The sequence below is a fragment of the Pleurodeles waltl genome, chromosome 5 (assembly GCF_031143425.1).
Source record: "Pleurodeles waltl isolate 20211129_DDA chromosome 5, aPleWal1.hap1.20221129, whole genome shotgun sequence".
In the NCBI taxonomy this organism is placed as follows: Eukaryota; Metazoa; Chordata; class Amphibia; order Caudata; family Salamandridae; genus Pleurodeles; species Pleurodeles waltl.
The window spans coordinates 28,984,915-29,012,324 of NC_090444.1; the positions used below are offsets into that span (position 1 = coordinate 28,984,915).

Below are 27,410 nucleotides of genomic sequence, written 5' to 3' on the forward strand. Positions count from 1 at the left end.
TGAACCGAATTTGATGATGAGGTGTAAGATGTTGATTGGTGATGAGACCTTGAGATATAGCTGTGTGTCATCTGCATATTGATGATAGAAGATCTCTGCATTCTTAAGGAGGACTCCAAGTGGCTCGATGTACAGGTTGACTAGGCTCAGGATGGGATAGGCCCTTGGGGGACACCCTGCTCCACCCCCCCCATCGATGTTGAAAAAAAACAAATATTCTCTTCAGTGCTTTTTTAATAGGTTTTAATTGAGCTTAACAGAAAACTGGAGATCTACCCATTCTAATATAGGATCTCCGTCAATGCAGAAATATGACATCGTTACATGTTGGCTACAGTGGTGAACGGGAGGACCGCCTTTATTAGTGAAAGGAAGAAGGTCACCCTCACTTCAAAATAACACAGACATGGAAAACGGAAGAGTTCTGCTCCAGCCCTCTGGTCCAGATCATCTCATCTGCATGTAGTGAGGATATAACAAAGAGGTCATAAATGAAATGATGATGAAAAGAAGGCTGAGGTCATTTTTTCCACAGTTTTGCCCTCACTGGTAGTGCAGTGGGGCTTTCGGATAAATCCTACTCATATTCAGGTGGATGGAAGAATAAGACATCTTTTCTGCTGCTTAAATGCACACTTCTCAGACACTGGCAGTACAAACATTAAACATGAACTTTCTGACATGTTCACCTCTTCTGGATGCCCAGAGTGCGAGGTCCAGATGCAATTAAAGATTGAGTCTCTGATTGAACAGTGTGAAAACAAATGGATCTTTAGGGGTTCTGCCGAGCCCGCCCTGTGTGCCATGGATGTGAGTGGAGAGCTTCCATTCACATCGCTTTCTCCAGAGCCACTTGAACTACATTCCCAGGAAATGAAACAATTCACTCTAAGATTAGTGCATTTTACTTGGTCCTGTGCTTTTCCTCAGGTGTTGCTCCTCTGTCCGAGCACAGAGGAGGTTAGTAGAATAAGGCCCATATTTATGGGATTTTGGCACATGGCAGCACAGCAAGTCACTTTCCTGCACTGCCTGCGTCAAAAGGAAAGGGCAGGAACGCTCCATATCTATGGCACACGGTGCATTCCTGTCCTTTGCCCTGTACTGGTGCCGTTTGAGCAGACTAGCGCCAATGCAGGCACCCTTGCACCATGATTGCATGCAGGATCGTTTCTGGACAGGCCTGGGAGGCTACAGAATCCAGCACACATAGAAAGAGGAAGTAACGAGGAGAAATAACGTCTCTGCTGGGAGGCGTAAGATTGTGGTGTATCCCCATGTTTACAAGGTTTGTAAATCTGGGGATGCATCAATATCCATGGGTGCTGCATGGGAACACCCACTGTGATGCCCATGGAGCACCTTCCTTGGGCAGAGTAAGGCAAAGCAGTGATTAGTGGTACATTGCCTTACTCAATATCTATAAGGCCATTCAAAGCCACATAACTAACTACGATTGAAAGGTTTGCACCACTGTTGCATCACAAAAAGTGACGCAACACAACAGGAGCATAAATGTGTCCCTAAGCGTCTTCTGCAGGGGTCAACAGAGGAACGTTAGCAGGAGGTTAATTTCATTCTCGATGACGTTGGGCGGTGGGTGCACATTGTTAGTGGCCATGGCTATGGTCATGTCCCAGGCATCCACAGTGCCGATGTCCAGGCCTTGCAGCATCCAGTTCATGACGAGGTACTGCACGTAGCCATTGAAGTCACTGATCTTCTCGAAGTTGTGGTCTTGGAAACTGGTGTTTTCAGTCTTGAGGACAACTTTGGTGTTCGGGCTCCTCAGGAGCAGCTCTTGGATGGCTTTGCGAATATTGATGACACGGCGGATGAAGATATGCAGGGGGAAGGGTTTGAAGTGGGTGGCAGCAGTGAAGACAATCATAGTGTGTTTATTCCCGCCCACCTGCGCAATCTGTTCCGGGATGGTCGGGTTCTCCAGCACTGAGTAGAAGGCCATGCTGACAAAGGGGTCCCCATGTTTCTGGAAGCGAATTTGGATGTTCCGGTCTGGATCAACCTTCAGAAGTGACTTTTGCCATCCCTCGTCGTACAGGTCAAGATCCTTTAAGGCTGAAATAACCAAGACATGGATTAGCAGTATCGGCCACGTGGCAAGCTAAAAAGGCTATAAGGAGTGACGACAAGCTTTCAACTTAACATAAGTCTTTCATTTTATTATTACTATTTCCAAGTGCTTCCCCAGGAATTGCACAATTACTTGCAATCTTTCGGACGTGAGTTTTAGAACCAGTTGATTATCAGACGTAGGTGGTATCAGCACACAAGTTTATTAAACAGGAAGTAATAACCCTGGTACTGCAACAACCACTGCTCCCTCCCCCACAGGCCAAAACAGCTACCATCTCTTACCAAATGAAAAGGAATGTACTGGAGTACCTATACTTGTTTTACCCTACTGCAAACAGACCTGCTAAGCAGACTGCTGCACTGTCATGAGTCTCTAGTGCACTTTAGGTCTGGCTACAGCTGTCTATCAGACCTCGCTTCAGCACAACATATAATACATAGAAAGGGGCTTTGAGAGATTTCTTGAGCTCACTTTACTAAATGTGTTCCTGGTGCGTCCATCAGATTTTCAGAGGAGTCTATATCATTTTATAGATGTTTGTAATTGTTTCTGAATTTGTGGCTTAAATTAATGATGGAATTAACAGCAGTCCTTCAGTTTGCCATTTATAGGATGTAAATGGAATACATCTCATGGATTCTCTTATGCTGCACCCTGTCGTCACAGTTCTGCGTCTTCTCTCCATCCACATGGGAGGACTCCGAGCAGACCAACAGGCCTCTTCTCTAATCTATTGCACAGGTATGGGGTTCCCTTCTGGAGCTTAGATGGGCAGATTAGGGATAACACTGCTATTGCTCTCATGTGGATTTATAGCAGTGGAGGTAGGGGTTTTAGATTAACTATTGTGACAGTATGGTGGGACTTTTTATCTGTTCCACTTTCCTAGTCACTGCAATAATAGTGGTATCTTTCATTATCCTAATAATCACAATTCATGCCTGTTAGAAATGGGTTTTCTGGTTGGTTACGGTATGCACCTAAGCCAGGCAGAATCCACCCACTAGTCAGGGTGAGGAAGTTAACCACCCAAGGTAACCCCTGCTCACCCCCTTGGTAGCTTGGCACGAGCAGTCAGGCCTATCCCAGAGGCAATGTCTAAAGCGAGTGCACAACACACACAACACACGTGACGCACTACACACACCACAAAGGAAACACAACACCAACCAAAATAAACTGGATTGTACACAACATTATTAGACCAAACACAACATGTAAGTAATACCCTGCTACCCAAGCAGTTGTCAGAACATTGCACAGTACTGTTACTCTGCAGAAACCAGCAGTGGTCAAATATAACACACTAGTTACTGATTATTCTGCAGCATAAGCAGTAGTCATGTAAGCATTACTAGAATAGTGCACACGTCATAAAATCATCGTAAAGGCCCAAAACCGGAATATCAGGAAATAAATGACATCATGACAAGCACATTCTCATAAATGCCCATCAAGAGGACCATCAGAGAGTACCTGGCAAATTATCCAAATCATGTCTTCATCATGTCCTATTACAGGACCCCTCTCTGTTCGGTGTAGGGCATAGGGGGCCCCCAGTGCACTTGAACGCCAAAACGGGGGCTGCCTGGTGATTGATGAAGGGGAGGGGGTGACACCTACCCCCTCCATCCCTTGAAAGGGGCCCCTCCTGGGACCGACACCCGAACCTGGGCGCTCACTGTCACTCGAGACCCCCGGGGTCACGGTCCTCCCCCACGGGAGGCAGGGAAACCAAAGGAAGGGGACTCAGTGGTGTGGGTAAACTCCGATGAGGCTTCTGCCCCGCTCGTGACTCCTGCACAAATAGGGGGGGGGGGGGCGGTGTGGCGGGGTCCTCTATCGAGGTTTCCACCCCACCCGTATGATCTCCTTTGGTGGGGCACGTTGGGGTGGGGATGAGGCCTTCTCCCCAGCCCGTCCTGTCCATTACTTCTCTGGGGACCTTGGTGGAGCGGGGGGCCTCCGATGAGGCCTCTTCCCCACCCAGACAAGAGCCACACCTGACGCAGTGCGCAAGCCTAAAGACAGCCTGCCCCGGCTGCAGCGGTGAAGCCAAACAGCAGTCTGGGTCAGATGGGGCCCCAGAGGCACTCTTCGGAGCGAGCTTGCTCTAGGCTTCATGTCTTCGTGCCCTGGGGGCACCAGTGCAGTGCGCTTTGACACAATGAATGCCCGGGTCGCAGCTGTGGTTCACCTTGTTCGGGAGAACAGAGAAAGCACTTTCAAAGTACCTAGCAATTAAAACAAAAAATGTTCTCCGTGCGCTAGGATAAATAAACCAAGGCACCCTCAAGGCACTGAGGCAGCAAATAGAGCGCTACTCCCTGTGCTCAAATGAGGTGACAGGAGGGGCTCCTCAGGCACTCTGCTCCTCTACAGGAGCCTTTCTGTGCGTTACTATCCTTGCGCTGAAAGCCAATGGTCGCAGAGGACAGGAACCACAGCACCCAGCCTCTGGGAACACAAATGAAGCTCAGGGTGGCAGGGCCTAGCAACAGGCCAGCACAAAGGGAATGCAGTCAGTGGCAGTTCCTCCTAGTGACTCAGCAGGTCACAGGTCAGCACAACAGCAGCAGTCCAAGGCGGTTCCTGGTGAGTCCATCCAGCAGCATTCTGTGTCCAGTTTCAACTATGTTTCTTGTGTGTCTTTATGGGGAAAAATTCCCTGTACTTATACTAAGTTTTGCAAAGCATTTTCAATGAGGGGAAGAGGACGTTCCAACCAGTTACAACTGGTTCTAGGAGTGTCCCCTCTCTCCTGCAACACAGGCTTCAGACATCAGTTGGGGTAAATGAGTCCTTTGTGTGATACCTCCACCCTCCCTGTGTACTGGCAGTCTAAAAAGTATGCACAAAGCCCAGCTGCCAGTCTGCCCAGGCGTGGATTGGAGTCAAGCTGCAAAACACTAGAGACATAAACACAGAGAAATGATCACTTTCTAGAAGTGGCGTTTCTATAACAGTAATAAAAATCCACCTACACCAATAAGCAGCATTTCTCACTACCATTACAACCATAGCAAACATGCCTACGCTACCCCTCATAAATCAGACAATGCCCCCTAGACATAAGGCAGGGCATTTCCTATGCAATCCTATGAGAAGGCAGCACTCACAGCAGCGAGAAACCAAATAGGCTGTTTGTCACTACCAGGCCAGCCCACGCTACTAGGCACATGTCCTGCCTTCTACATACACAGCACCCTGTCCCTAGGGCCAGCTAGGGCCTATCTTAGGAGTGACTTAAATGTAGTAAAAGGGGAGTTCTGGGCCTGGCAAGTACATTTTTTTTTCTGACCAGTTTTTGCTGGCTTTAGGACTCTGGGCACTTTACCACTGCTAACCAGTGCTAAAGTGCATATGCTCTCTGTGTAAATTGTATTGTTGATCTGTTTTTCCATGATTGGCATATTTGGTTTACTAGTAAGTCCCTAGTCCCTAGTAAAGTGCACTAGAGGTGCTCAGGCCCTGTAAATCAAATGTGATTAATTGTCCTGCAGCACTGGTTGTGCCACCCACATATGTAGCCCTGTAAACATGTCTCAGATCTGCCACTGCAGTGTTTGTGTGTGCAGTTTTGCACTGCCAATTCGACCTGGCAAGTGTACCCACTTGCTAGGCCCAAACGTTCCCTTTTTTATACATATAAGACACCCCTAAGGTGGGCCCTAGGTAGCCCCATGGGCAGGGTGCAGTGTATGTTAAAGGTGGGACATGTACTGACTAACAGTGAAATACTGCCAAATTCGGTTTTCACTATTGCAAGGCCTATCTCTTGCATAGGGTAACATGGGAGTTGCCTTTAAATTTTCTTAAAGTGCAGTTCCCCTTTGAGAGCAGATAGAAATGTGGAGTTTGGGGTCTCTGAACTCACAAGTTAAAAATAAATCTTTTGGTAAAGTTGGCTCTTAAATTGTCTGGTTGAAAATGCCACTTTTAGAAAGTAGGCATTTTCTTGCTTAAACAATTCTGTGACTCTGCCTGATTGTGGATTCCCTGTCCCAGTCAGACTGATCATTGGGCTATTTGTGAATCTCCTCTAGATAGTGAAACAAAGGGAGCTGGAGTGTAGCCTGCATTGCCTGATGAGCCATCGAGGCTGGAGTAGAGGGAGGAGTGGTCACTTACACCTGAAAGGGTTGTGCCTGCCCTCACACAATGCAGTCTCCAACCCCCTGGTGTGTCTGGGGCTTTTATATTTCTCCCTGTTGCATAACTTGTACGCCATCTCTGAGGTGTTGTAGGAATCTGATTCATTCCCAGACTTGCAAATTTGGGAATGTGTCAGAATCTTTAGCGTTCCATGGGTGTTGCGTGGGAACACCCACAGCAACCCCCACGGAACACCCCTTTCACGCAGTTTACTGGGCCCAGGTTTAGAATGGCATGAAAAGCCACACTAGGTGGCTTTGCTTGACCTAGTAAATATGGTCTGGCACACTGTGTCACTGGAGCATCAACAAAAATGACCCTCCGGTGGCACAGTGTGTAGGAAAGTACCATCTTGCCTGGCATGTTACCCCCCATTTTTCACTGTATATATGTTGTTTTAGTTGTATGTGTCACTGGGACCCTGCCAGCCAGGGCCCCAGTGCTCATAAGTGTGCCTGACTGTGTTACCTGTGTAGTGACTAACTGTCTCACTGAGGCTCTGCTATCCAGAACCTCAGTGGTTATGCTCTCTCATTACTTTCAAATTGTCACTAACAGGCTAGTGACCAATTTTACCAATTTACATTGGCTTACTGGAACACCCTTATAATTCCCTAGTATATGGTACTGAGGTACCCAGGGTATTGGGGTTCCAGGAGATCCCTATGGGCTGCAGCATTTCTTTTGCCACCCATAGGGAGCTCTGACAATTCTTACACAGGCCTGCCACTGCAGCCTGAGTGAAATAATGCACACATTATTTCACAGCCATTTTCACTGCACTTAAGTAACTTATAAGTCACCTATATGTTTAACCTTTACCTGGTAAAGGTTAGGTGCAAAGTTACTTAGTGTGTGGGCACCCTGGCACTAGCCAAGGTGCCCCCACATTGTTCAGGGCAAATTCCCCGACTTTGTGAGTGCTGGAGACACCATTATATGCGTGCACTACACATAGGTCACTACCTATGTGTAGCTTCACAATGGTAACTCCGAATATGGCCATGTAACATGTCTAAGATCATGGAATTGCCCCCTCTATGCCATCCTGGCATAGTTGGCACAATTCAATGCTCCCAGTGGTCTGTAGCACAGACCCTGGTACTGCCAAACTGCCTTTTCAGGGGTTTCACTGCAGCTGCTGCTGCTGCCAACCCCACAGACAGGCTTCTGCCCTCCTGGGGTCCAGCCAGGCCTGGCCCAGGATGGCAGAACAAAGGACTTCCTCAGAGAGAGGGTGTTACACCCTCTCCCTTTGGAAAATGGTGTGAAGGCAGGGGAGGAGTAGCCTCCCCCAGCCTCTGGAGATGCTTTCTTGGGCACAGATGTGCCCAATTCTGCATAAGCCAGTTTACACCGGTTCAGGGACCCCTCAGCCCTGCTTAGGCGCGAAACTGGACAAAGGAACGGGGAGTGACCACTCCCCTGACCTGCACCTCCCCTGGGAGGTGCCCAGAGCTCCTCCAGTGTGCTCCAGACCTCTGCCATCTTGGAAACAGAGGTGCTGCTGGCACACTGGACTGCTCTGAGTGGCCAGTGCCAGCAGCTGACGTCAGAGACTCCTGATAGGCTCCTTCAGGTGTTGCTAGCCTATCCTCTCTCCTAAGTAGCCAAACCCTCTTTTCTGGCTATTTAGGGTCTCTGTCTTTGGGGATTCCTCAGATAACGAATGCAAGAGCTCATCAGAGTTCCTCTGCATCTCTCTCTTCACCTTCTGCCAAGGAATCGACTGCTGACCGCGCTGGAAGCCTGCAAAACTGCAACAAAGTAGCTAAGACGACTACTGCAACTCTGTAACTCTGATCCTGCTGCCTTCTCGACTGTTTTCCTGGTGGTGCATCCTGTGGGGGTAGTCTGCCTCCTCTCTGCATCAGAAGCTGTGAAGAAATCTCCTGTGGGTCGACGGAATCTTCCCCCTGCAACCGCAGGCACCAAAAGCTGCATCTCCGGTCCCTTGGGTCTCCTCTCACGACAACCAGCGAGGTCCCTTGAATCCAGCAACACTGTCCAAGTGACCCCCACGGTCCAGTGGCTCTTCAGTCCAAGTTTGGTGGAGGTAAGTCCTTGCCTCCCCACGCCAGACTGCATTGTTGGAAACCGCGACTTTTGCAACTTCTCCGGCCTCTGTGCACTTCCGGCGGAAATCCTTTGTGCACATCCAAGCCTGGGTCCACGGCACTCTAACCTGCATTGCACAACTTTCTAAGTTAGTCTCCGGCGACGTGGGACTCCTTTGTGTAACTTCAGGCGAGCACCGTTTCACTTTTCTTCGTAGTGCCTGTTCTGGCACTTCTGCGGGTGCTGCCTGCTTCTGAGAGGGCTCCTTGTCTTGCTCGGCTTCCCCTCTGTCCCCAGACGAAATTGGCGACATCCTGGTCTATCCTGGGCCACAGCAGCATCCAAAAACGCTAACCGCACTACTTGCAGCTAGCAAGGCTTGTTGGCGTCCTTTCGGCGGGAAAACACTTCTGCACGACTCTCCACGGCGTGGGGGATCCATCCTCCAAAGGAGAAGTCTCTAGACCTTGTCGTTCTTGCAGAATCCTCAGCTTCTTCAGTCCAGTAGAAGCTTCTTTGCACCCACAGCTGGCATTTCCTGGGCATCTGCCCATCTCCGACTTGCTTGTGACTTTTGGACTTGGTCCCCTTGTTCCACAGGTACCCTCGACTGGAAATCCATTGTTGTTGCATTGCTGGTTTGTGTCTTTCCTGCAGAATTCCTCTATCACGACTTCTATGTCCTTGGGGGAACTTTAGTGCACTTTGCACTCACTTTTCAGGGTCTTGGGGTGGGGTATTTTTCTAACCCTTACTATTTTCTAATAGTCCCAGCGACCCTCTACAAGGTCACATAGGTTTGGGGTCCATTCATGATTCGCATTCCACTTTTGGAGTATATGGTTTGTGTTGCCCCTATCCCTATGTGCTCCCATTGCATCCTATTGTAACTATACATTGTTTGCACTGTTTTCTAAGACTATACTGCATATTTTTGGTATTGTGTACATATATCTTGTGTATATTTGCTATCCTCATACTGTGGGTACTCACTGAGATACTTTTGGCATATTGTCATAAAAATAAAGTACCTTTATTTTTAGTATAACTGTGTATTGTGTTTTCCTATGATATTGTGCATATGGCATTAGTGGTACTGTAGTAGCTTCACACGTCTCCTAGTTCAGCCTAAGCTGCTCTGCTAAGCTACCATTATCTATCAACCTAAGCTGCTAGACACCCTATACACTAATAAGGGATACCTGGGCCTGGTGCAAGGTGTAAGTACCCCTTGGTACTCACTACAAGCCAGTCCAGCCTCCTACACAGTGTGCACCCAGGGCCTCGTAAATGAGGCCCCTAGTGAAGTCTGGGATGGTGTAACTTACGTGGATCCCAACATCTTTTATCTCTCAGAATGTCCTGCAAACACCAAACTTTGGCTAAATGACAGGTGTTCCTCATATTTCTGTGTAGAAAAATTCTGCAATCTAGGAAGATCCGCAAAATTCCTACCACCCCGCGTTCTCACACTTCTCCCAGTAAAAACACTACCACGCATGTTCACCAACTATTATGCATTTAGTATATCAACTGCATAGGACCTCATGACAGCAATTTATTTGCTGTGACCATAAATTAGATAAAGACAAAGCAGAAATTCAAAGGAGTCAATACATTTAAAAAAGCAGAATCATACAACTCAAAAATCAGGAAATTCTAATTGTTGTTCTGTGGAGATGTGTTGAGAGGTCAATTATAATACAAGTGCTTTTAGGCACAGGTGCCCTGAGTAAGGAGATTTAAAACTTGATAACAATCTTCGGGCCGTAAGCACACGGATGATGAATAACCACCTAAAGCTCAATATACAAAGACAGAGATTGTGAGCTGCGGACAGTGACAAAGAAACAAGTCGACCGCCATATGGCCTAAGGAACATGAGGCCCCTTCAACAATATCAAGAGAAGTCAGAAACCTAGGGGTAACCACGGACTCAGACCTGTATTTGATACCACATTTTAATAATGTCAAACAGAGTGCCTTCTACATGATGAAATCTCTACGCTGCAGCGTCCCAGAGCTTGGATACTAACAAAGCCTAGAATCTATCCTCACACTCACAGTCTCCAAGCTTGAAGTCAACGGCTGTACCTTGGTGCACCACATTCATCACATGCAAATTACAACTCCTCCAAAATGCTGCCAGAAGACTTCACCCAAGAGAATAGATGACTCCACTCCTCAGTGTCAGTGTGTTGTGTCTGTCTCACTGGGATCCTGCCGGCCAGGACCCCAGTGCTCTTAGTTTGTGGCCTAATGTGTGTGTTGTCAGTAGTGCTTAACTGTGTCACTGAGGCTCTGATAACCAGAATCTCAGGGCTTATGCTCTCTCTGCTTCTAAATTTGTCACTATAGGCTACTGATTTCATTTACCAATTCCAATTGGCACACTGGACCCCCCTTATATGTCCCTAGTATATGGTACCTAGGTACCCAGAGCATTGGGTTTCCAGGAGATCCTTATGGGCTGCAGCATTTCTTTTGCCACCCATAAGGAGCTCAGACAAACCCTTTCACAGGACTGCCACTGCAGCCTGCGTGAAATAATGCACACACTATTTCACAGCCATTTTCACTGCACTTAAGTAACTTATAAGTCACCTATATGTCTAACCTTCATTTATTGAAGGCTAGGTTCAAAGTTACTAAGTCTGAGAGCACCTTTGCACTAGCAAAGGTGCTCCCACGCTGCCCAGCGCCAAATCCCCGGACTTCGTGAGTGCGGGGATGCCATTACACGCGTGCACTACATATAGGTCAATACCTATATGTAGCTTCACAATGGTAACTCCGAACATGGCCATGTAAGGTGTCTAAGATCGTTGAATTGTCCCCCCATTCCAAATCTGGTATTGGGGAGCCTATTCCAAGCATCCTGGGAGCTCCACTATGGACCCCCTGTACTGCCAAACCAGCTCTCTGAGGCTTGCACTACAGCTACAGCTGCTGCCACCTCACAGATCGGGTTCTGCCCTCCTGGGGTCTGGGACCCCAGACCCAGGAAGGCAGAACAAAGCATTTTCTCTGAGAGCAGGGTGTTACACCCTCTCCATTTGGAAATAGGTGTTATAGGCTGGGGAGGGGTAGCCTCCCCCAGCTTCTGGAAATGCTTTAAAGGGCACAGATGGTGCCCTCCTTACATAAACCAGTCTACACTGGTTCAGGGACCCCTTCTCCCCTGCTCTGGCACGAAACTGGACAGAGGAAAGGGGAGTGACCACTCCCCTGTCCATCACCACCCCAGAGGTGGTGCCCAGAGCTCCTCCAGTGTGTCCCAGACTTCAGCCATCTTGCTTTACAAGGTGTGGGGGCAGTCTGGGGGGCTCTGAGTGGCCAGTGCCAGCAGGTGACGTCAGAGACCCCTCCTGATAGGTCCTTACCTGATAAGGTAGCCAATCCCCCTCTTAGAGCTATTTAGGGTCTCTCCTGTGGGTTTCTCTTCAGATTCTGCTTGCAAGTTTCCATCAGGAATCCTCTGCAACTACTACTTCATCCTCTGACCTCGGATCAACCACAGACTGCTCCAGGAACCGCTGTAACTGCAACAAAGTATACAGAAGGGCTACTTCCACTCTGCAACTTCAGCTCCAGCCAGCAACTGCAACAGTTTCCACAGTGTGCACACTCTGGGGACTCCCTGTCTTCACCCTGCACCAGAAGGACCGAATAAATCTCCCGTGGAGTGACGGAGGCATTTCCCTGCTCCAGCAGCCACCTTCTAAGACGACAACCGGTTCTCTTGGCCTCCCCTCCTGGTAACAAGCATGCTCCTTGGAACACAGGTGGTAGACCCCTTCGACACAGACTGTTCTAAGGCCCTGCTGGCCAAATTTGGAGGAGGTAAGAGCTTGCCTTCCCTGTTTGCGACAGTACCCCTGTGCACCACATCAGCTTCACCTCCTGAGGCCTCTGTGCACTATTTGCAAGAATCCTTCGTGCACAGCCTGGCCCAGGTCCCCAGCACTCTGTTCTGCGATGCTCAACTCGCTGAGTTTTTCTCTGGCGGCGTGGGACCTTCTATTGTAGTGCTGCAACAACTGCAATTTGCACCTTCTTTGTCCCCGTGTCCTTGGACCTCCGTGGGTGCTGCCTGGTCATCTGTGGGTTCCCCCCAGTGTTGGGAGCCCCCTCTGCCTCCTCAGTCTGAGTTGAGGCCCCCAGGTCCCTCCTTGGTCCAGGCAGCGCCACTTGACGCAATCCGCAACATTGTTTGAACCAAGGCTTGTTGGATGAATCCCGCACTGAAACTCACCTGCATCCAACATCTCCACATGTGACATCTATTGCATCATGCAGGAACCCGCAACCAGCTTCCTTGGTGCTCTTCTGTAGTCTTCTTCCAACCGGAGACTCCTCTTTTTCACCATCTTCTAAGCTGTCCTTCCTGGAATCTTCTGCGACTTCTGGACTGGGTCTCATCTCTTTACAGGTCTTCAGGTCCAGGAATCCACCATTTGTTGTGTGCAGTATTGCTTAAATCTTGCAGTAACTCTAATCATGACTTGTAGTGTGTCCTAAGGAAACTTGCAGTACTTTAATCTTACGTTCCTGGGCTCTGGGGTGGGGCATTTTACTCACCTTTGTTGTTTTCTTACTCTCCCAGTGATTTTCTACACACTACACTTGCCTAGGGGGGAATTTGTGATTCGTATTCTACTTTCTTGGTTGCCCCTAGACCTATTTTCTCCTATTGCATTCTATAGCATTTTCTATTGTTTGCACTATCCTATGTCTAATTACTTGCCTTATGTTGGCGTCTAGTGTATATATTGTGATTAATACTTACCTCGAGAAGGAGTATTGCCTCTAAGATAGTTTTGGCCTTGTGTTACTAAAATAAACTACCTTTATTTTTGGTAACACTGAGTATTGTCTTTTATTGTGTATCAGTACTGTGTAACTATAGTGGTATTGCAGGAGCTTTGCATGTCTCCTAGTTCATCCTAAGCTGCTCTGCTACAGCTACCTCTATCAGCCTAAACTGCTAGAACACTACTACATTTCACTAATAAGGGATAACTGGACCTGGTGTAAGGTGTAAGTACCCAAGGTACCCATTACACCCAGGCCAGCCTCCTACACTGGTGTGCTTCTGTGAGAAGAGGAGGAGGGGATGTGGAGGGGTGTGCCTGTCGAAGGGCTGAAGAGGGGTGTGCCTGCCTAAGTGCAGGGGTAGGGTGTGCCTGTCTAAGGATGGGGAGGGGTGTGCCTGTCTAAGGGCTGAAGAGGGGTGTGCCTGTCTGAGTGCAGAGTGAATGGTGTGTCAGTGTGAACAGTGTGAGTACAGAGTGAATGGTGTGTCCATGTGAGTGCTGAGTGAATGGTGTGTCCGTGTGAGTGCAGAGTGAATGGTATGTCCCTGTGAGTGCAGGGTGAGTGGTTTTTCTGTGTGAGTACAGGGTAGATGGAGCACATGTGTGAGTGGAGGGTGAGTGATACATCTGTGTGAATGCAGGGTGATTGGTGTGCCTGTGTGATTGCAGGGTGAGTGGTGTGCCTGTGTGAGTGCAGGGTGAGTGGTGTGCCTGTATGAGTTCAGGGTGAGTGGTACGCCTGTGTGAGTTCAAGGTGAGTGGTGTGACCCTGTGAGCGCAGAAGCTCTCACTCTGATGCAAAGACTGAAGATCATTCACCGCTTCTCATTCTAGCAAAAATGGCTTACTTTGGGGATCTTTTTCCGGCAAGGTTTCAAGAGTATGGATGCCCCCTTCACCATATTAAAAACACCCCTTCCCTTTAAATCTTCATGTACCTCTCCAAGAACCTGCACCTTGAAGGAAATGGATCCCTATGTTTAAATCACACCTTCTAGCTGAACCTTGTCCTCCTACCTACAGCAATCTAGAAACAAGTTATCTCCACAGCTAACTCTTGGTGATGCACAACATCCTTACACCTTCTAAGTCCAACGATCCCTGACTACTGGTTGTTGATTGTTACCCTCTAAACTGAGTGAAGGGCAGGTGGTGCGCCTTGGTGAGTGAAGGGTGACTGGTGCACCTGTGTGAGTTCAGGGTGAGTGGTACATGTGTGTGAGTGCAGGGTGAGTGGTGTGCTGTGTGAGTACAGCGTGAGTGGTGTGCCTTTGTGAGTGCAGGGTGAATGGTGCACCTGTGTAAGTGCAGGGTGAGTGGAGTGCATGCGTGAGTGCAGTGAGTAGTGCACTTTGTGAGTATAGGGTGAGTGGTGTGCCTATAGGAGTGCAGGGTGAGTGGTGTGACTGTGTGAGTACAGGGTGAGTGATGTATCTGTCTGAGTGCAGAGTGAGTGTTGCACATGGGTGAGGATTATGCCTGTGTGATTTTAGAGTGAATGGTGTGTCTTTGTGAGTGCAGTGAGTGGTGCACATGGGTGAGGGTTGTGCCTGTGTGATTTCAGAGTGAATGGTGTGCCTGTGTGAGTGCAGAGTGAATGGTGTGCATGTGTGAGTGCAGGGTGAGTGGTACACCTGTGTGAGTGCAGGGTGAGTGGTGTGCCTTTGGAAGGCAGGGTGACTGGTGCGCCTGTGTGAGTTCAGGGTGAGTGGTACATGTGTGTGAGTGCAGGGTGAGTGGTGTGCTGTGTGAGTACAGCGTGAGTGGTGTGCCTTTGTGAGTGCAGGGTGAGTGGTACACCTGTGTGAGTGCAGGGTGAGTGGTGCACCTGTGTATGTGCAGGGTGAGTGGAGTGCATGCGTGAGTGCAGTGAGTAGTGCACTTTGTGAGTATAGGGTGAGTGCTGTGCCTATAGGAGTGCAGGATGAGTGGTGCACATGTGTGAGTACAGGGTGAGTGATGTATCTGTCTGAGTGCAGAGTGAGTGGTGCACATGGGTGAGTGTTGTGTTTGTGTGAGTTCAGAGCAAATGGTGTGTGTGTGAGTGCGGAGTGAATGGTGTGTCTGTGTGAGTGCAGAGTGAATGGTGTGTCTGTGTGAGTGTAGTGAGTGGTGCACATGGGTGAGTGTTGTGGCTGTGTGATTTCAGAGTGAATGGTGTGTCTGTGTGAGTGCAGAGTGAATGGTGTGTCTGTGTGAGTGCAGAGTGAATGGTGTGTCTGTGTGAGTGTAGTGAGTGGTGCACATGGGTGAGGGTTGTGCCTGTGTGATTTCAGAGTGAATGGTGTGTCTGTGTGAGTGCAGGGTGAGTGGTACACCTGTGTGAGTGCAGGGTGAGTGGTACACCTGTGTGAGTGCAGGGTGAGTGGTACACCTGTGTGAGTGCAGGGTGAGCGGTGTGCCTGTGTGAGTGCAGGGTGAGTGGTGTGCCTGTGTGAGTGCAGAGTGAATGGTGTGTCTGTGTGAGTGCAGAGTGAATGGTGTGCATGTATGAGTGCAGGGTGAGTGGTACACCTGTGTGAGTGCAGGGTGAGTGGTGTGACTGTGTGAGTGCAGAGTGAATGGTGTGTCTGTGTGAGTGCAGAGTGAATGGTGTGCATGTATGAGTGCAGGGTGAGTGGTACACCTGTGTGAGTGCAGGGTGAGTGGTGTGACTGTGTGAGTGCAGAGTGAATGGTGTGCCTGTGTGATTTCAGAGTGAATGGTGTGTCTGTGTGAGTGCAGGGTGAGTGGTACACCTGTGTGAGTGCAGGGTGAGTGGTGTGACTGTGTGAGTGCAGAGTGAATGGTGTGTCTGTGTGAGTGCAGAGTGAATGGTGTGCATGTATGAGTGCAGGGTGAGTGGTACACCTGTGTGAGTGCAGGGTGAGTGGTGTGACTGTGTGAGTGCAGAGTGAATGGTGTGCCTGTGTGATTTCAGAGTGAATGGTGTGTCTGTGTGAGTGCAGGGTGAGTGGTACACCTGTGTGAGTGCAGGGTGAGTGGTGTGACTGTGTGAGTGCAGAGTGAATGGTGTGTCTGTGTGAGTGCAGAGTGAATGGTGTGCATGTATGAGTGCAGGGTGAGTGGTACACCTGTGTGAGTGCAGGGTGAGTGGTGTGACTGTGTGAGTGCAGAGTGAATGGTGTGCCTGTGTGATTTCAGAGTGAATGGTGTGTCTGTGTGAGTGCAGGGTGAGTGGTACACCTGTGTGAGTGCAGGGTGAGTGGTATGACTGTGTGAGTACAGAGTGAATGGTGTGTCTGTGTGAGTGCAGAGTGAATGGTGTGCATGTATGAGTGCGGGGTGAGTGGTACACCTGTGTGAGTGCAGGGTGAGTGGTGTGACTGTGTGAGTGCAGAGTGAATGGTGTGTCTGTGTGAGTGCAGAGTGAATGGTGTGCATGTATGAGTGCAGGGTGAGTGGTACACCTGTGTGAGTGCAGGGTGAGTGGTGTGACTGTGTGAGTGCAGAGTGAATGGTGTGCCTGTGTGATTTCAGAGTGAATGGTGTGTCTGTGTGAGTGCAGGGTGAGTGGTACACCTGTGTGAGTGCAGGGTGAGTGGTGTGACTGTGTGAGTGCAGAGTGAATGGTGTGTCTGTGTGAGTGCAGAGTGAATGGTGTGCATGTATGAGTGCAGGGTGAGTGGTACACCTGTGTGAGTGCAGGGTGAGTGGTGTGACCCTGTGAGTGCAGAAGCTCTTGCTCACTCTGATGCAAAGACACTTCTCATTTCAGCAAAAAAGGCACACTTTGGGGATCTTTTTCCGGCAAGGTTTCAAATCAAAAACACCCCTTCCCTTTAAATCTTCATGTACCTCTCCAAGAACCAGCACCTTGAGGAAAACTGATCCCTGTGTGTTTAAATCACAGCATCCAGCTGAACCCTGTCCTCCTACCTACAGCAAGTCAATTTAGAGACAAATGACCTCCACAGCTAATTCTTGGCGATGCACAACATTCTTACACCTTCTGATCCCAACGACCCCTGACTTCTGGTTGCTGATTGCTACTCTCTAAACTCTGAGGAGCTGGGTGTCCTATGCAATGATGTTTTTTCTGTCCTCTCTTCAGACCCTTCCTGGTGGTTTTGTCCTCTGAGTCCCATGTGTTTGAACAAGTCACTGCTTTATTTCATGTACATGCTGACTCCTTAATGTTTGTACTCAGCAATCTGCGCTACATCGAATAGTATAGTTCACTCATATAGACCTCCAATTAGTCATTTTTTCTGCTATGTCACGTCTACAAGTGATTGCACAAGGAGTTAGTCATATGTATTGTAAACCGGTTGTTCCGCAAACACTGCATTTAACTAATCTAATTGAACTTTACCCATTCTTTTAATTACTGTAACATGAGCCTGGAATACTTCTATTGCAAGCTACATTCGCTTTCCGTCCCTCCCTGGTCGACAGCTGTCTGCTGTTTTCACACCTACATATGTACTGCGCTCTGAAACTCTGCCGAGTGTGTGGTGAACAGTGTACCCACATGAGGTCAGAGTGGCAGTTGTGAGTGTGCGGTGAACAGTGTGTGCACATGAGGTCCGAGTGGGAGTCGTGAGTGTGTGGTGAACAGTGTGCCCACATGAGTGCAGAGTGGGAGTTGTGAGTGTGTGGTGAACAGTGTGCCCACATAAGGTCAGAGTGGCAGTTGTGAGTGTGCGGTGAACAGTGTACCCACATGAGGTCAGAGTGGCAGTTGTGAGTGTGGTGAACAGTGTGCCCACATGAGGTCAGAGTGGGAGTTGTGAGTGTGTGGTGAACAGTGTGCCCACATGAGGTCAGAGTGGGAGTTGTGAGTGTGTGGTGAACACTTTGTCCTTATGTGGTCCGAGTGGCAGTTGTGAGTGTGTGGTGAACAGTGTGCCCACATGAGGTCAGAGTGGCAGCTGTGAGTGTGTGGTGAACAGTGTGCCCACATGAGGTCAGAGTGGGAGTCGTGAGTGTGCGGTGAACAGTGTGCTCACATGAGTGCAGAGTGGCAGTTGTGAGTGTGTGGTGAACAGTGTGCCCACATGAGGTCAGAGTGGCAGTTGTGAGTGTGTGGTGAACAGTGTGCCCACATGAGGTCAGAGTGGGAGTCATGAGTGTGCGGTGAACAGTGTGCTCACATGAGTGTAGAGTGGGAGTTGTGAGTGTGTGGTGAACAGTGTACCCACATGAGGTCAGAGTGGCAGTTGTGAGTGTGTGGTGGACAGTTTGCCCACATGAGGTCCGAGTGGGAGTTGTGAGTGTGTGGTGAACAGTGTGCCCACATGAGGTCCGAGTGGAAGTTATGAGTGTGTGGTGAACAGTGTGCCCACATGAGGTCAGAGTGGCAGTTGTGAGTGTGTGGTGAACAGTGTGCCCACATGAGTGCACAGTGGGAGTCGTGAGTGTGTGGTGGACAGTGTACCCACATGAGTGCAGAGTGGCAGTTGTGAGTGTGTGGTGAACAGTGTACCCACATGAGGTCAGAGTGGCAGTTGTGAGTGTGTGGTGAACAGTGTGCCCACATGAGGTCAGAGTGGGAGTTGTGAGTGTGGTGAACAGTGTGCCCACATGAGTGCAGAGTGGCAGTTGTGAGTGTGTGGTGAACAGTGTGCCCACATGAGTGCAGAGTGGCAGTTGTGAGTGTGTGGTGAACAGTGTGCCCACATGAGTGCAGAGTGGCAGTTGTGAGTGTGTGGTGAACAGTGTGCCCACATGAGGTCAGAGTGGCAGTTGTGAGTGTGCGGTGAACAGTGTGCCCACATGAGGTCCGAGTGGGAGTTGTGAGTGTGTGGTGAACAGTGTGCCCACATGAGGTCCGAGTGGAAGTTATGAGTGTGTGGTGAACAGTGTGCCCACATGAGGTCAGAGTGGCAGTTGTGAGTGTGTGGTGAACAGTGTGCCCACATGAGTGCAGAGTGGGAGTCGTGAGTGTGTGGTGGACAGTGTGCCCACATGAGTGCAGAGTGGCAGTTGTGAGTGTGTGGTGAACAGTGTACCCACATGAGGTCAGAGTGGCAGTTGTGAGTGTGTGGTGAACAGTGTGCCCACATGAGGTCAGAGTGGGAGTTGTGAGTGTGGTGAACAGTGTGCCCACATGAGTGCAGAGTGGGAGTTGTGAGTGTGTGGTGAACAGTGTGCCCACATGAGTGCAGAGTGGCAGTTGTGAGTGTGTGGTGAACAGTGTGCCCACATGAGTGCAGAGTGGCAGTTGTGAGTGTGTGGTGAACAGTGTGCCTACATGAGGTCAGAGTGGCAGTTGTGAGTGTGCGGTGAACAGTGTGCCCACATGAGGTCAGAGTGGCAGTTGTGAGTGTGGTGAACAGTGTGCCCACTTGAGGTCAGAGTGGGAGTTGTGAGTGTGTGGTGAACAGTGTGCCCACATGAGGTCAGAGTGGGAGTTGTGAGTGTGTGGTGAACAGTGTGCCCACATGAGGTCAGAGTGGGAGTCGTGAGTGTGCGGTGAACAGTGTGCCCACATGAGTGCAGAGTGGAAGTTATGAGTGTGTGGTGAACAGTTTGTCCTTATGTGATCCGAGTGGCAGTTGTGAGTGTGTGGTGAACAGTGTACCCACATGAGGTCAGAGTGGCAGTTGTGAGTGTGTGGTGAACAGTGTGCCCACATGAGGTCAGAGTGGCAGTTGTGAGTGTGCGGTGAACAGTGTGCCCACATGAGGTCAGAGTGGGAGTTGTGAGTGTGTGGTGAACAGTGTGCCCACATGAGGTCAGAGTGGGAGTCGAGAGTGTGCGGTGAACAGTGTGCCCACATGAGGTCCGAGTGGAAGTTATGAGTGTGTGGTGAACAGTGTGCCCACATGAGGTCAGAGTGGCAGTTGTGAGTGTGGTGAACAGTGTGCCCACATGAGGTCAGAGTGGGAGTTGTGAGTGTGTGGTGAACAGTGTGCCCACATGAGGTCAGAGTGGGAGTCGTGAGTGTGCGGTGAACAGTGTGCCCACATGAGTGCAGAGTGGAAGTTATGAGTGTGTGGTGAACAGTTTGTCCTTATGTGGTCCGAGTGGCAGTTGTGAGTGTGTGGTGAACAGTGTACCCACATGAGGTCAGAGTGGGAGTTGTGAGTGTGTGGTGAACAGTGTACCCACATGAAGTCAGAGTGGCAGTTGTGAGTGTGTGGTGAACAGTGTGCCCACATGAGGTCAGAGTGGGAGTTGTGAGTGTGTGGTGAACAGTGTGCCCACATGAGGTCAGAGTGGGAGTTGTGAGTGTGTGGTGAACAGTGTGCCCACATGAGGTCAGAGTGGGAGTTGTGAGTGTGTGGTGAACAGTTTGTCCTTATGTGTCCGAGTGGCAGTTGTGAGTGTGTGGTGAACAGTGTACCCACATGAGGTCAGAGTGGGAGTTGTGAGTGTGTGGTGAACAGTGTACCCACATGAGGTCCGAGTGGGAGTTGTGAGTGTGTGGTGAACAGTGTGCCCACATGAGGTCAGAGTGGGAGTCGTGAGTGTGCGGTGAACAGTGTGCCCACATGAGTGCAGAGTGGAAGTTATGAGTGTGTGGTGAACAGTTTGTCCTTATGTGGTCCGAGTGGCAGTTGTGAGTGTGTGGTGAACAGTGTACCCACATGAGGTCAGAGTGGGAGTTGTGAGTGTGTGGTGAACAGTGTACCCACATGAGGTCAGAGTGGCAGTTGTGAGTGTGTGGTGAACAGTGTGCCCACATGAGGTCAGAGTGGGAGTTGTGAGTGTGTGGTGAACAGTGTGCCCACATGAGGTCAGAGTGGGAGTTATGAGTGTGTGGTGAACAGTTTGTCCTTATGTGGTCCGAGTGGCAGTTGTGAGTGTGTGGTGAACAGTGTACCCACATGAGGTCAGAGTGGGAGTTGTGAGTGTGTGGTGAACAGTGTACCCACATGAGGTCAGAGTGGCAGTTGTGAGTGTGTGGTGAACAGTGTGCCCACATGAGGTCAGAGTGGGAGTTGTGAGTGTGTGGTGAACAGTGTGCCCACATGAGGTCAGAGTGGGAGTTGTGAGTGTGTGGTGAACAGTGTGCCCACATGAGTGCAGAGTGGGAGTTGTGAGTGTGTGGTGAACAGTGTGCCCACATGAGTGCAGAGTGGGAGTTGTGAGTGTGCGGTGACCAGTGTACCCACATGAGTGCAGAGTGGGAGTTGTGAGTGTGCGGTGAACAGTGTGCCCACATGAGTGCAGAGTGGCAGTTGTGAGTGAGCGGGGAACAGTGTACCCACATGAGTGCAGAGTGGGAGTTGTGAGTGTGTGGTGAACAGTGTGCCCACATGAGTGCAGAGTGGGAGTTGTGAGTGTGCGGTGAACAGTGTGCCCACATGAGGTCCGAGTGGCAGTTGTGAGTGTGCGGTGAACAGTATGCCCACATGAGGTCCGAGTGGCAGTTGTGAGTGTGTGTTGAACAGTGTACCCACATGAAGTCAGAGTGGGAGTTGTGAGTGTGTGGTGAACAGTGTGCCCACATGAGGTCAGAGTGGGAGTTGTGAGTGTGTGGTGAACAGTATGCCCACATGAGTGCAGAGTGGCAGTTGTGAGTGTGTGGTGAACAGTGTGCCCACATGAGGTCAGAGTGGCAGTTGTGAGTGTGTGGTGAACAGTGGACCCACATGAGGTCAGAGTGGGAGTCGTGAGTGTGCGGTGAACAGTGTGCTCACATGAGTGTAGAGTGGGAGTTGTGAGTGTGTGGTGAACAGTGTGCCCACATGAGGTCCGAGTGGGAGTCGTGAGTGTATGGTGAACAGTGTGCCCACATGAGGTCAGAGTGGGAGTTGTGAGTGTGTGGTGAACAGTGTGCCCACATGAGGTCAGAGTGGGAGTCGTGAGTGTGCGGTGAACAGTGTGCCCACATGAGGTCCGAGTGGGAGTTGTGAGTGTGTGGTGAATAGTGTGCCCACATGAGGTCAGAGTGGCACATGTGAGTGTGTGGTGAACAGTGTACCCACATGAGTGCAGAGTGGCAGTTGTGAGTGTGTGGTGAACAGTTTGTCCTTATGTGGTCCGAGTGGGAGTCGTGAGTGTGTGGTGGACAGTGTGCCCACATGAGGTCCGAGTGGGAGTTGTGAGTGTGTGGTGGACAGTGTACCCACATGAGGTCCGAGTGGGAGTTGTGAGTGTGTGGTGAACAGTGTGCCCACATGAGGTCAGAGTGGGAGTCGTGAGTGTGCGGTGAACAGTGTGCCCACATGAGTGCAGAGTGGCAGTTGTGAGTGTGTGGTGAACAGTTTGTCCTTATGTGGTCCGAGTGGCAGTTGTGAGTGTGTGGTGAACAGTGTACCCACATGAGTGCAGAGTGGGAGTTGTGAGTGTGTGGTGAACAGTGTACCCACATGAAGTCAGAGTGGCAGTTGTGAGTGTGTGGTGAACAGTTTGCCCACATGAGGTCAGAGTGGCAGTCGTGAGTGTGTTGTGAACAGTGTGCCCACATGAGGGCAGAGTGGCAGTTGTGAGTGTGGTGGACAGTGTGCCCACATGAGTGCAGAGTGGCAGTTGTGAGTGTGTGGTGAACAGTGTACCCACATGAGTGCAGAGTGGGAGTTGTGAGTGTGCGGTGAACAGTGTACCCACATGAGTGTAGAGAGGGAGTTGTGTCCGTGTGAGAGTATGGTTAGCAGTGGGCCTGTGTGAGTGCTGGGTGAGTGGTGTGCCTGTGTGATTGCAGGGTAAAAGAGTTGCTCATGTGAATGGTATGCTTTTGTGAGTGTATATTGCATGACATAAAACCCAGATCATTTGACATTGCCAATGTTTTTTTTTTAATGTTTGCACTTGTGTAGGAAAGCACCATCTTGCCTGGCATGTTACCCCCATTTTTACATGTATGTAAGTCTGTTTTTGCCTGTCTCACTGAGATCCCCAGTGCTCATAGTTTGTGGCCTGAATGTGTGTACTGTCATTGGGGTGGCAGCAGCGGTAACTGCAGAGAAAACCCTAGAGAGCTGGTTTGGCAGTATGGGGGGTCAATGGTAGAGCCCCCAGGATGCATGGAATTGGCTCTCCAATTCCAGATTTGGAATGGGGGACAATTACAAGATCTTAGGTTACATACCATATTCGGAGTTACCATTGTGAAGCTACATATAAGTATTGACCTATATCTAGTGCACATGTGTAATGGTGTCTCCAGCACTCACAAAGGCCCTCATTCCAACCTTGGCGGTCGGTGTAAAAGCGGCGGCCATTCCGCCGTCAGGCTGGTGGTCCAAAAAATGGAATTCTGACCCTGGCGGTTACCGCCAACAGAGACCGCCGCTTCAACAATCCGACCGCCACGGCGGTACAAACAAACAGCTTGGCGGTCACCGCCAACAGCCAGGCGGGAGACATTGTACCGCCTACCAGATCACGACCCACCAATCCGCCACCTTTTCCGGGGCGGGAGCCCCGCCGATAAAAAGGCGGCGGAAACAGACTACAAACGGGAAAACGCTCACCTCGACACACTCTACGCGGAATTTCGAGAGCATGGAACCCGAGATCCAGGTCCTCCCCGCACTTCTATACCTGCTCCTCTTCCAGGAGCACGCCCGGCGGCGCGGAAGAAATCGGTGAGTACTGCACCTACGACACAGGGGAGGGAAAAAGTTACCGGCACCCACCCACCCACCCACACCCACTACAACACACACATCAATGTATTCCAACAGATCACTGTTACAACCCCCAAACCCCCCCCCCCAAATAATGCAAAGACCAAAGGAATAGGTACCAAACAGGCCGATATATTCAAAATATTTACATATAATTGAGCACAAAATAAATTAACTATATACACATTATATACAACTACTTTCAGTAGTCCATCGACTGTCCGTGGACCACGGGGTCCTAATCAAATGGGCAAGGCCCAGTCCCAAAACAAGATCACCACAGAGAGAACACTGTAGGGGCATCAGATTGAAAAAAGACAGGCACCTCAGGGGGAAGGGAAGGGGGGGCACCTCAGCCACTTGAGTACACGACGCCAGATCCACGAGGGGCCTCCATGACCACTGTCCCATCCTGGGGATTGCAAAGCCACAGTCTCAAAAGTCCATACAGTGGGTGGCCTGCCCACTGGGCCATCCTGGGAAGAGCAAAGCCACAGTCTCAACAGTCCATACAGTGGGTGGCCTGCCCACTGGGCCATCCTGGGAAGAGCAAAGCCACAGTCTCAACAGTCCATACAGTGGGTGGCCTGCCCACTGGGCCATCCTGGGGAGTGCAAAGCCACAGTCTCAACAGTCCATACAGTGGGTGGCCTGCCCACTGGGCCATCCTGGGAAGAGCAAAGCCACAGTTTCAACAGTCCATACAGTGGATCCTGCCCTGCCACGTCTGCCAAAGGGCCAGCGGTTCCTGACTTGAAGGGCCCAGTTCAGCGGTGATTGCCCAGTTCAGCGGTGCTTGAGACGGCGGGGCCCTGTTCAGCGGTGCTTGAGACGGCGGTCCCCAACGGAGCGGTGCTGGAGACGGCGGGCCCTGTTCAGCGGTGCTTGACTTGAAGGGCCCAGTTCAGCGGTGCTTGAGGCGGCGGGGCCCTGTTCAGCGGTGCTTGAGACGGCGGTCCCCAGCGGAGCGGTGCTGGAGACGGCGGGGCCCTGTTCAGCGGTGCTTGAGACGGCGGTCCCCAGCGGAGCGGTGCTGGAGACGGCGGGGCCCTGTTCGGCGGTGCTTGAGACGACGGTCCCCAGCGGAGCGGTGCTGGAGACGGCGGGGCCCTGTTCAGCGGTGCTTGAGACGGCGGTCCCCAGCGGAGCGGTGCTGGAGACGGCGGGGCCCTGTTCAGCGGTGCTTGAGACGGCGGTCTCCAGCGGAGCGGTGCTGGAGACGGCGGGGCCCTGTTCAGCGGTGCTTGAGACGACGGTCCCCAGCGGAGCGGTGCTTGAGACGGCGGGGCCCTGTTCAGCGGTGCTTGAGACGGCGGGGCCCTGTTCAGCGGGGCTTGAGACGGCGGTCCCCAGCGGAGCAGTGCTGGAGACGGCGGGGCCCTGTTCAGCGGTGCTTGAGACGGCGGTCCCCAGCGGTGCTGGAGACGGCGGGGCCCTGTTCAGCGGTGCTTGAGACGGCAGTCCCCAGCGGAGCGGTGCTGGAGACGGCGGGGCCCTGTTCAGCGGTGCTTGAGACGGCGGTCCCCAGCGGAGCGGTGCTGGAGACGGCGGGCCCTGTTCAGCGGTGCTTGAGACGGCGGTCACCAGCGGAGCAGTGCTGGAGACGGCGGGGCCCTGTTCAGCGGTGCTTGAGATGGCGGTCCCCAGCGGAGCGGTGCTTGAGACGGCGGGGCCCTGTTCAGCGGTGCTTGAGACGGCGGGGCCCTGTTCAGCGGGGCTTGAGACGGCGGTCCTTCTATGGCCACCTGCCCATTGGCTGGTGGGGCCCTCCTGGGCAGCGGGGATGGGGCTCCTTCAATGCCCACCTGGGCTGTGGGTGGTGGGGTCCTCCTGGGCAGCGGGGATGGGTCCTCCCTGTGCAGCGGCAATGGTGCTGGTGGGGTCCTCCTGGGCAGCGGGGATGGGTCCTCCCTGGGCAGCGGCAATGGTGCTGGTGGGGTCCTCCTGGGCAGCGGGGATGGGTCTGGTGGGTCCCTCCTGGGCAGCTGGCCTGCTGCCTGACTTCTCCGCCCTGCTGCCCTTGCCCTCCTTGCCTGAGGGTATGTGGCCCTTTCCTCCCTTTGGAGCTGTGGCAGGTGACGGTGGCAGGGTAGTGTCCTTGGGGGCTGGTGTCTCAGGGCTCCTGCGCCGGCCCTTCAGTTTTCTGCTCCTCTTCCCAGGGGGTGGGCTGGCTGTCCCCTTGCTGCTGGGCGATGTTCCGGGCCTAGGAGCTGGGGGACTCCAAAACCCCTGCACCTTAGTCAAGGGTGCTGCAGGGCTGGTGGTGGCTGAGGTGCTCTTACGACTCTTACCAGTTGGAGGGGGTGGGTCAGTGGTGGGAAAGAGGTCAAGGTTGGAAAGGAAAAGCAATTTAGAAAGACAGGGACAGGTAGGTGTAGTGGGAATGGGAGTGGAGGAAGAGGATGTGGTTGTGGGAGAGTCAAGTGTGCTGACTTTGGGTGCTGGTGCTTGTGCTGGAGGCTGTCCTGAGGTGGATGGCTGCCTGCGTTTGTGTGGTTTGGAAGAGGGGGTGACAGACACACTGGGAGAGGACACAGGGGACGTGTACATGATAGTGGGGGTGGTGACTGCACGTGTGCGGACTGTACTGGAGGGTGTGGTGGTGATGGAAGTACTGGCTGATGGTGTTGTGCATGCAGGTGTGAGTGTAGACGTCACAGGGTGGGAGGAGGGAGACGAGGAGGTGGGGGACACAGAGGTGGTAGTGACTGTTGGCATGTCTGCATCTGGATGTTGCTTGTGTGAATGCTTGCGTGATCTGTGGTGCTTATGTTTGGATGAGCTGCTCTTGGGTGTTGAGGTGTGTGCAGGCTGGTCAGATGGTGTGGGTGGGACAGGCAGAGGAACAGGAGATTGGGAGGAGGGAGTTAGTAGAGGGAGGCTGGAGACAGGGACAATGGCTGCCGTCAGTGCTGAGGCCAGAGCCTGGAACGATCGGTGTTGGGCAGCCTGACCCGAATGAATGCCCTCCAGGTATGCATTGCTGCGATGAACCTCCCTCTCCACCCCCTGGATGGCATTCAAAAGGGTAGACTGCCCAACAATGACCGTTCGGAGGAGGTCAATGACCTCCTCACTGAGGGCAGCTGGGGTAACTGGGGCAGGGCCTGAGGTGCCTGGGGCGAAGGAGATGCCCGCCTTGGTGTGCGAGCGGGCACGGGGCGATCGCAGAGGGGCTGCATGGAGGGCGGAGCTGGTGCGCTGGGTGGCGGCTGTACCTGTAGGTGTGGGGGGCACGGATGTTGCCACCACCGCAAGGGAGCTCCCTTCCGAGGACGTGTCCGTGTCGCTGTTGTCTCCACGCGTCCCCGTTGTGGAGCTCCCCTCGCCCTCCTTCTCACTGGTCCAGTCTGACTCTGTGGCATGGCCCTCCGGGGCCATGTGAGATGCAGCTCCCTCCTGCCCCGATGCCACTTCTCCTCCGCCTGATGATGCTGATGCACACATGCACAGAAAGACAAACAAAAAGGGGGGGGGGAAGAGAAATAAAGAAATTTTTAGTGCATGGATTACCGCTACCGTTGGCGGACATGACAGACACAGATGCCCCCTGCACTACATCGCGCACTTGGGGTCCGCTACACAATCCCTGGGACATGCCCTACACGCCTAGAGATGACAACTGCACCCATAGATGACACAGGCCCAGGGATAGCTGTACTGGCACACTACTGAGGGGGGGGGGGGGACACAGGGGCTTACGGAGGGGCCTAGCCTACAGATTTCGCCCTGGCCTAGGGGGACCCACAGCCCTCCTCC

The 27,410-nt window shown here is 51.7% G+C and overlaps 1 protein-coding gene across 2 annotated transcripts in view; it reads right to left on the reverse strand.

Annotated features, from left to right (window-relative positions):
* Window positions 1-235: 235 nt before the first annotated feature.
* LOC138295311 (NXPE family member 4-like) overlaps window positions 236-27,410 on the reverse strand; it is a 237,565-nt gene continuing 210,390 nt past the window's right edge. The window contains exon 7 of one of the 2 annotated variants that reach the window (XM_069233527.1): window positions 236-2,079. In XM_069233527.1, coding sequence (XP_069089628.1) covers window positions 1,544-2,079 — 536 coding nt within the window. In that variant the 3' untranslated portion in view covers window positions 236-1,543. The remainder of the gene's footprint in view (window positions 2,080-27,410) is intronic. The other variant, XM_069233528.1, reaches the window with a different exon arrangement.